The following is a 10,000-nucleotide window of genomic DNA, read 5'->3' on the forward strand; positions in this document are numbered from 1 at the left end:
ACCTGACCTGACCTGCATCGCTAACACAACTTGTACTGCTACATCACTACCACAACCCGCACTGCTTCTGCATGTACAAGAACTTGATTTGCTTCCTGGTGAAAGGTCAGAGAGGATTAGGCCTACTGGGGAAACCTCTTTAATAAAAACGCGCCTAGACTTTTACCTCCTGAGGTGGTGTGGAAAAAAAGTCAAAACTAACACTAAGTATCCTGTGCTAACAATAAAGTGTCTCGGGTACATGAGAACACAAGGTTGAGAGGCCTTACCCTCAAAAATGATTGTTTCTTAATTACATTTTCGTGTCTGCAGTACAGGTAATAATTCCTGATCTTTACTGAATAAACAAATAAATATACACAATAAGAAAGAGAAAGTTGGATGAAGTGTTTACCTTCATTCCCAGTCAGCAGCGGTCGGGTTGAGAAAAAACGGGTTGATTAAATTATTTAATGTCACCACTGGCTTGTGTATGTTTAAATAGTATCGGGAACAAATATTTGGATACCTAACAAAAGCAAGGGTTGAGTGAGAAGAATTTGCCTCGGCGCTGCACCACATTAACCCGTCCGCTGTGGTTGGCACGTATTTGGCCTTCACTGGTCACGTAACACTCCCATGCCTTTCTCTGCCTCTGTGATAGATAGTGGGGTGTTTATCTTGTGGCATTTGTAAGGGAATGTTGTTGTCTGGTATTAGACACTCCCTTCTAGAAGACAATAATGTAATCTCCGACACCCAGCATGGCTTCAGAAACAAGCGCTCCTGCCTAACGAATTTATTAGACTTCTTCCAAGGTATATATAAGAACTGGGATGCCCACATCCCCAGTGATGTTATATACCTGGACTTTCAGAAAGCCTTCGACAAAGTACCGCACGAGAGACTCCTTAAGAAACTGCACTCGGCGGGCATTGGAGCCAATCTGATCGCGTGGATAAGAGATTGGCTCACCGACAGAAAACAACGAGTACTACTCAACGGACAGCCTTCCGATTGGCTTCCAGTCACTAGTGGAGTGCCTCAAGGGTCAGTGCTGGGACCCATTCTCTTTATCATATATGTCAACGACCTAGAATCTGGACTGAAATTCATAATATCAAAATTTGCTGATGACACCAAGGTGGGTGGAAAGGCCCTCACAAAGACCGACTGCGAAATCATTCAGAAAAACCTAAAATACATTATCATATGGTCGGGAAAAATGGCTAATATCTTTTAATGTTGACAAATGCACAATCATGCACATTGGGTCCAGAAATAGTAAGCACACATACATCATGAGTGGGAAATCTTTGCAGGCGAAGCAGGAGGAAAAGGATCTTGGGGTCACTATCAGCAGTGACCTGAAACACGCGAGTCACTGTATAAAGCATATAACAAAGCCAACACTATGCTCGGGTCCATAGCGAGGAACTTTGAGTGTAAAACACCAGACGTGATGCTATCCGTGTATAATTCCATGGTAAGACCGCACCTCGAGTATGCAGTGCAGTTTTGGTCTCCTAATTACAGAAAGGACATCGATTTACTGGAAATGATTCAAGGACGCGCCGATTCCAACCTTAAGGGCTGAACCGTACGAGGAACGACTCAGGCGACTCAATCTCTTTACATTAGAGAAAAGACGCCTACGAGGAGATATGATTCAAGTCTTCAAGTATCTGAAAAAATTCAATAACGTCGATTACTCCAATTTCTTTGAATTGCAAACCAACCTAAGAACTAGAAATAACGGTTTACCCATTCAGTCTAAGCGATGTAACACAGACATCGGAAGGAGTTTCTTTTCAAACCGAGTCATCCGTCAATGGAACAATCTTCCTTCAGAAGTAGTAAATGCGAATACTATCAACTCCTTCAAATATAGAATCGACCGTCACTTCGCTGCGTCGGGAGTAAACTGAATATTGAGTTGCTTTCATCTGCTCCTCAATATCGAGGTGCTTTCATCTACTCCTCAATGTCGAGGTGCTTTCATCTGCTCCCCAGGCCCCAGGCTGTCGAGCAGATTAAATCACCAAAGCGGGCAACCTCGTAATGAGCCAATAGGCTTTCTGTTGCCTGCGTTTCCATGTTTCCATGTTTCCATGTTTCTCACATCATCTATTTCTAAAGGTCAAAGAGGGATGTCAGTCAGGTTCTAACGAGTGCGGGTTATAATTATGCTGTAGACTGTATGGGGAGGCTCAGCGGAAACTGCTGGGAACGAATAAAGAAAAAAATGTTTTGGAAGTGAGTGATATCTGTTCGATCGGAGAGATGCTGTGGCCTTGGCTTCGAATGGATGAATGAATGACGTAGTTAATTAGAGTATTATATGTTGGGTACAAATACTTCATTCCACAACACCGCAACAGAAGAGAGTTAATGGCATACAAGGATAAATTCAGGTGCTAACAAAGCCTATTTTAATAGTCACGCCCGAGGGTTGAGACGCAGCAGACAGCATGGCGTGCAGCGGGAAGCACTCATAGCACCAGTTTTTGACATTTTCCGGCAAAGTGACGCGACGCAGGGACGTGAGGAACCTGGGACACGATGAGGGTGAGCAAACACGTCCTTGGCGAGGCTTGCTACGTTGTGTTACTTGATAAATGATTTGATATATGGATGCAATGGGTGCCACGTGTGTGTGTGTGTGTGTGTGTGTGTGTTACCTGACAGGGGTGTAAGGTGTGACAGAGGGTGAGTTTAGGGTGATTTAGGTGACGGGTGTAGGGTGTGACAGGGGGTGACCCAGGGGTGTAAGGTGTGACAAGTGTGTGTAACTTGTGACCGAGGGTGAGTTAGGGGTGATTTAGGTGACGGGTGTAAGGTGTGGCAGGGGTGTGTAACATGTGACAGAGGGTGAGTTAGGGGTGATTTAGGTGACGGGTGTAAGGTGTGACAAGGGGTGACCCAGGGGTGATTTAGGTGACAGGGGTGTAAGGTGTGACAAGGGGTGATCCAGGGGTGATTTAGGTGACGGGTGTAAGGTGTGACAAGGGTGTGTAACGTGTGACGGGGTGACAGGGGTGGTTTAGGTGACGGCTGTAAGGTGTGACAGGGGTGTGTAACGTGTGACGGGGTGACAGGGGTGATTTAGATGACAGGGGTGAGGTGTAAAACGAGGCTGAGTTAAAGAGGGAGTGGGACATCCGGGTTGCCACAGTGTCCCTCCCCCAGGCGCCCCCAGGGTAGGACACATTTATCCCCAGCCCGAGTGAAGTATTCTGGGCTGCACGCCGACTGTCCGGACCGGGAATCGAACCTTTGCCCGCGGATTCATAGCTAGGCACGCCAACCACTTCACCACGCACGGAGGGCCCGGTATCTTCTAATGTAATATCTTCAAATACATGACAGATAGCGACTTACAGGAAGCTTATGCCAGAAAACATTAAAGGAATGTCTTGAAATGTTAGGTGATGGTGCAGATGTGAAGTTACCGAGTTAAAAAGACTTCATATTGGATTGATAGTTAGTCATTTGTTTAATCTCTTCTCATATAAGTATTGCTGTGACCTCGTGTGTGTGTGTGTGTGTGTGTGTGTGTGTTTACCTAGTTGTGACATACGTGTGTGTGTGCGTATGTGTGCTGTAGAGCCTAATAAGATAGTGTAAAACATGATAGAGTTCAGTAAAACAATAAGATATGATAAAATGTAATGAAATGTATAATAAAACATATATAATAAACAACCCGAAAACATAAAACCTTAACATTACATTATATAACTCTTACTTCAAATATTATTAACATTAACAACTAATCTAACCAAACTGAACCTTAACTAACCACACATAACAATAGTAGTAGTAGTAGTAGTAGTAGTAGCAGCAGTAGTAGTAGTCGTAGTAGTAGTAGTAGTAGTTGTAGTGGCAGAAAAGAATGAATTAAAGAGATTAAAAGAGTAAAAAAGAACACGTTGATTTGTCCTGTTTTCACGAGGATTGAAGTCCTAATGATTTTCCGCCTTCGGGAACAAGAACTCCTTTTTCTGTCTGTTTCCACGTATCTTGAAGTCCTAATGCTTGTCCGCCTTCGGGAACGAGAACTCCTTTTGTGTCTGTTTTCACGAGGCTTGAAGTCCTGATGATTGTCCGCCTTCGGGAACAAGAACTCCTTTTTGAGTCTGTTTCCACGAGGCTTGAAGTCTTAATGATTGGCCGCCTTCGGGAACAATATATGAACTTCTTTCTGTCTGTTTCCACGAAGCTTGAAGTCCTATTGGTTAGCGGTCTTCGGGAACATGAACGCCTTTTGCAGCGAGGACTCGAAGTACGGGGCTTGTTTCCACGACACCTCCCCCTGGCCCGGCACTTTCTCCAGGAGGCTGACGGTGTTCACGTTGTAGTGCACTCGACGCAACACGTTCTCGATGCTCTCCTTGCTGCCGTACTGCTTCAGCTGATCCACGAGGGTGTCCACGTAGAGAGAACCTGCAGGGATGGATGGATGGTCTGAGTGCGTGTGTATAGGTTAGCTGGTCTAGTGAAGGGGTGATAGATTCAGTGTGTGGTAGATGGAGTGACCGACTGATTGGATGTATGGGAGCCCGCAGGATGGATGGATTAACTGTATGTGTGTAGTTAACTTGAATGAATGGTAAGCTGGTCCCGTGAAAGGTTGGTAGATTGACTGACTGATCGAGTGGAGGGCAACGTTGCCAGATTGTCGTACTCTGCCTCTTATGTTTGCCGAGTTTCCATCCAAAACCTGCTTTCATTATCCAAATAACTGCCTTCATATATGGTTATCGTTTAAATGGTTAATTATTGGTGCTTCTTGGCAACAGTTATAGGCAAGAAACCGGAAAATACGCGGCTCTGATTACGATATTCTGGCAACGGTGGTGAGAGTGTGTGGCTGACTGAACGACTGTCTGATATGATGAACAGTAATCATTTGTTTTTCTTAAGTGGGTACGCTTGGAATAGATTAAGATCCGCATTCTTAAACGTATCGGCACCTCAGTTCGCCTGTATGAAAGCCTCTCGTAGAAGTTGCTGGGCTTTTCATGGACTGTTTAATGACACAAGAGACAGTTTTACGCTACCTCTGCACCCTAAGCTGGTAAATCACCCATGAAAACCCGGTTAATCTTCTCGGTGGCCTTAGAAAATAGCCGTAATAGCACCCTAAATCTCTGCTCTAACTCACCCTTCTCGGCGCGGGATGCTGGCTGGTACCACATCGTCGCGTATGAGATGAGGGTGTCGGCGAAACTGTTGATATTGGAGACGTCGGTGTAGTCGGCGTACTTCTCCTGCCAGTCGTCGCCAGCCGCCGCCTTCCAGCCCACCGAGTCCGTCTGGGCCGAGAGCCTCTTTAGATCGTTGGCCGAAGCTGAAGAGATGCAAGATAGAGCAAGAAAAGAAAAGGCTGCCCACAATAGGAAAACCAACCGGCGAACCAGCCAGAAGTGACGCGCGCTGGTTAAAAACAGTACTAGAGTTGGTAAATATGCGACAGGGGCACGAGAGTCAGGAGAGAACCAGGATTAAAGGCGTCAGGATATACAAGAACAGGAACCCAGACTTAGGACACTGAAGGGAGAACGGAGACCACTCACAAGAAGGGAATCTTTTGCGGTTTTCCTTGACGGCGCACGCCTGGATGAAGAACAGCTTGGGCTTCTTGTAAAACCACTCGATCTCGGTGAAGGGTTCAATGAGTTCGATGCGCCTGTGGATGTGTCCGCCCTTCACTTTGAGGTAGGACTTGCTGCCGTGGCCCATGAACCATACGATGAGGCTGGGGGAGAGAGCGGAGAAATGAGACAGGCTTATAAATTCATCTCTGTCTATCTATATATCTCCATCCATCTCCCACTCCCGTATTCACTTATTGGAAGCCTATTATTTTACTCTCTATCTATCTGTTTATTCTTCTATCTATTTCCCACCGACCTGTCGTAAAATTTGTTCCTGGCGGCCTTCAGCTTCGAGATGATAAACTTGATCTGCTCCGCCTTGGGGTCAACCTTCGTGACCACATCGTACTTGAGGACGTTTTCAAAGAGGTCCTTCACGAGTTTGAGGTCCTCGTCTGCGCCTGGCCGGTCTTCCATCATGTGGAAGATGAGACACAGGCCGGGAGGCTGAGAGGCTATCGGGTACCTGAAGAAGAGAGAGACGGGTGAAAGGGAGACCTGAAAGAAGATGAAGAGAAAGACGAAGAAGAAGAGGAACCATTGATTCTTATCCATACAACCCTCTTTTCCGTTTCTACCGTCAAAAACAAAAGCACATCACCTGTCCAGAGAAGCAAGACTTCGAGCTATTTGAGGGTTTTCCTGCTTGGTATTCTTCTTGTGAATCTCCTGGAGCTGGTCAAGGAGGAAGAACAGCTTATGCGTGTACAGGCGATTCATCATCTTCTTCCTCATGAGACTCAAAACCAGGTAGAAGAAAGCCACGTCCTTCAGCCCAACCACCTTCTCTAGGGCTTCCAACTCCACGTACGGGAGCGTCAACACCTCTTTCATAGCCTCATCGTCATCATCCAATCCCTTCATCTCCTTCACGATCCTGTACATCTCATGCACTTCAAGCGGGGACAGGGAATCACACACCTTCGTCAGGATCTTGTTCTCCGCGTACACGAAGAACGTCTTTTTCTTGCTGCCTCCGGACTTCCGGATGGAGATCTTCTTGTTGGCCACGATCGCGTCAAATCTATTCTTGATCTCCTCCGGCACCGGGTACTGAAATCGCTCGAAGATCTCCGTGAACTCCAAAACGTCCTCTTCGTCCGAGCTGAGTTGGTCGTTCTCGTCGGAAAAGTTGCTCTCGAGGGTGCTGACGGAGTCCCCGCCTTGAAGATGCAGTGTGGATAGCTTCAGCAGCCTCAGATGTAGCTCGCGGCGCACCGGGGAGATCGACTGTTCCTGTAGGGCGATCTGTAGGGTGGAAAAGCGGTGGATATCCTTTACTTAGAGATGTGGAAGCTTTCAAGCGCCTTCCTTTAGTAATTTTGTTAGAGCAACATATATTATTTTCTTATTGTTTTCTTCTTCTACTTCTTCTTACTATTAATATTCTTATTCTTATTATTATTACTATTATTATCATTACCTTGAATTTACCGAGGAGTCTCCCGGTAGAGTCGGACGGCCCATCGCTAGAGACCTCCGCCGTGGTAAGGACGAAGCCGCCCACTCCTACAGCGCCTCCGTCAGTATGCGTGGGCGTCGATACTATCTCCATCTCCGCCTCCTCCGCCTGCAGATGTCAACAAGGCCAGGTAAGGTCACGTCAGGTCAGTTTGGGTCATATTGTAAGGCCCGTATCAGTATCTCAGTTCGCCTGTTTGAAAAGCCTCTCGTTGAAGTTGCTGGGATTTCCATGGACTGTTTTGCTCTCCTCCTCTTTGTCCTCTTTGTCTTCTCACCCTCCTCCCTTCGGTGCTGTGTTTCCCTGTCTGTGTGTTTCCTTTTATTATCTTTTGCTTGTTTAGTGTGTGTGTGTGTGTGGTGGGGGGGGAGGTACGTGTGTGTGTGTGTGTGTGTGTGTGTGTGTGTGTGTGTGTGTGTGTGTGTGTAGCTTCAACGGGAAAAGCACCCAAGAAAACCCGGTTAATCGCCTTTCAGTGGACAGTTTTGTGATCCTGGTGATAGTTTTACACGGCTTCAGGATTTTGAACAGGTAAAGTACCCGGTTAATCGCCTTTCAATGGGCTGTTTTGTGATCCTGGTGACATAAGGAACTATACATAAGGAACTATACATAAGGAACTAGCCACAAGGAACTAGCCACTAACTTACTCTGGTAGGATTCACGGATAGGAAGAGCATGCGTGGGACCTCCTCATCCTTCACCAGCTGCAAGAATTTTTGGTCTAAAGGAAGAAAGGGAAGGGAAGGGGAGAGAAGGAGAGGAAAGGTTAATTGAGTGGCTTGTTATCCGTCTCGGGCTTAAATTGATAACTCTTCTTTGGTGTTTTCTTTGTCATTTTCTATCTATCTATCTATCTATCAATCTATCTATCTATCTATCTATCTATCTATCTCAGTGTATAGGATTAACACAGATTATTGCATGTTGGATGAATAGTGAGAGATCAATGTGTGTGTGTGTGTGTGTGTGTGTGTGTGAGAGAGAGAGAGAGAGAGAGAGAGAGAGAGAGAGAGAGAGAGAGAGAGAGAGAGAGAGAGAGAGAGAGAGAGACATATACAAGATAACAACTAATTTATTACTCACCCATTTTTGTAATCCTGTGGAGGTGTGTATAATTCTCTCTCTCTCTCTCTCTCTCTCTCTCTCTCTCTCTCTCTCTCTCTCTCTCTCTCTCTCTCTCTCTCTCTCTCTCTCTCTCTCTCTCTCTCTCTCTCTCTCTCTACTCCATCCTCCTCCTCTTTCTCTTTCTTTTGTTTCTTCCACACACGTATAATTTCCTTTTCAACACTCGAATAAAACGTTCAACAGGTAGTTCTCAGGTGTTCCCAGGTGTTGTAGCGCTCTCCAGGTGATGTGTTTGCGTTCGTGAGCTCTACAGGTGTGAGAAGTTCCCAGGTGTTCCCAGGTGTTCTAGCGCTCTTCAGGTGATGTGTTTGCGTTCGTGAGCTCTACAGGTATGAAGGGAGGGAGCTAAGACAAGGAAGAGAGGGAGGGGGAGAGGGAGAGTAAGGGGGGAGGTTGATAGGTAAGCGTGGCATCTTATCAACCTGATATACCGTGGAAAGATAAGTTAGTGAGAGAGAGAGAGAGAGAGAGAGAGAGAGAGAGAGAGAGAGAGAGAGAGAGAGAGAGAGAGAGAGAGAGAGAGAGAGAGATACAGAGACAAAGAGACAAGCAGAGAGAGAGAGAGAGAGAGAGAGAGAGAGATTGTTCTTATTATTTTTTATGTTCTTGTTGACTTTGCGGTGATTGATGATTGCTATATCTTGGTGGTGATGGTGATAGTGGTGGTGGTGGTGGTACTGGTGATGAGAAAAGGTGTTGACGGTGGAGCTTGTTTTTGTTGGTGGTGGTGATATGGTGGTGACGGTGGTGATACGGTGATGATTGAAGAGGCGGCGGTGGTGTTATTGGTGGTGATAAACGTGGTGATAATAACATGGGTAGTGGTGTTGAAATTGATGATAAGTGGTGGTGGTGGTGGTGGTGGTGGTGATGACTAATTAGTAACCTTCATCTTATCATAGGTGTGTGTGTGTGTGTGTGTGTGTGTGTGTGTGTGTGTGTGTGTGTGTGTGTGTGTGTGTGTGTGTGTGTGTGTAAAGGTGTCAAGAGGTATACACACACACACACACACACACACACACACACACACACACACCTGGTCCAAGTTCCCACGTATATTAATTAAATTTACCTGGACTTTCTTACCTGCGATAAAACATGATTAAGCAAGCGTGAAACAACACCTATGTACGTATTATTATTATTATTATTATTATTATTATTATTATTATTATTATTATTATCAGTAGTAGTAGTAGTAGTAATAGTAGTAGTAGTAGTAGTAGTAGTAGTATCCCTATGTTCTAATGTTCTACCTAATACGTGCACTCAAAGCCATAGAGATCACGAGTATAGAATAGAGGTGATGCCATACGTGTGTTAACTTGAGGTCATTACTCTCTGCAATCTGTTATTTAGTTGGCCACGGCGTCATTTGTTACCCTCCCGTTGTCATTTTTGTGCCGCTCTGACAGGCACATTACCGAGAGAGGGGGAAAAGGGAGGGAAGGGAGAGGGAGGGAGATGCATGGAGAGAGATGTTTACGAAGTTAGATTAGTTCTCTCTCTCTCTCTCTCTCTCTCTCTCTCTCTCTCTCTCTCTCTCTCTCTCTCTCTCTCTCTCTCTCTCTCTCTCTCTCTCTCTCTCTCTCTCTCTCTCTCTATCTCGATATATATATATATATATATATATATATATATATCACACTTGCCAGCTAGTGGTAGGGACTTATTGCTTTGTTTGTCCAAGGTCTGTTGGTGAAGCGAGGACCTCACCCACTCCTGTTTGATTGGGAGAGTGCATGCTTAGCTCCAGTTCACCGCCACCTCA

The 10,000-nt window shown here is 45.7% G+C and overlaps 1 protein-coding gene and 1 long non-coding RNA gene across 2 annotated transcripts; one reads left to right on the top strand and one right to left on the bottom strand.

Annotated features, from left to right (window-relative positions):
• Nucleotides 1-1,711: 1,711 nt before the first annotated feature.
• LOC126997682 (uncharacterized) lies at nucleotides 1,712-3,826 on the top strand. The gene is made up of 2 exons (XR_007752258.1): nucleotides 1,712-2,870; nucleotides 2,965-3,826. It is a non-coding gene; the product is annotated as an uncharacterized LOC126997682 (long non-coding RNA).
• LOC126997681 (uncharacterized) lies at nucleotides 3,636-8,568 on the bottom strand. Its single transcript, XM_050858908.1, has 8 exons — nucleotides 8,188-8,568; nucleotides 7,752-7,825; nucleotides 7,063-7,209; nucleotides 6,241-6,887; nucleotides 5,896-6,105; nucleotides 5,559-5,740; nucleotides 5,147-5,332; nucleotides 3,636-4,425 (listed from the first exon to the last, which is right to left on the bottom strand). The coding sequence occupies exons 1-8, from the start codon at nucleotides 8,189-8,191 to the stop codon at nucleotides 4,211-4,213; spliced, it is 1,665 nt and encodes a 554-aa protein (XP_050714865.1). The 5' UTR covers nucleotides 8,192-8,568; the 3' UTR covers nucleotides 3,636-4,210.
• Nucleotides 8,569-10,000: the final 1,432 nt, after the last annotated feature.

The sequence above is a fragment of the Eriocheir sinensis genome, chromosome 12 (assembly GCF_024679095.1).
Source record: "Eriocheir sinensis breed Jianghai 21 chromosome 12, ASM2467909v1, whole genome shotgun sequence".
In the NCBI taxonomy this organism is placed as follows: Eukaryota; Metazoa; Arthropoda; class Malacostraca; order Decapoda; family Varunidae; genus Eriocheir; species Eriocheir sinensis.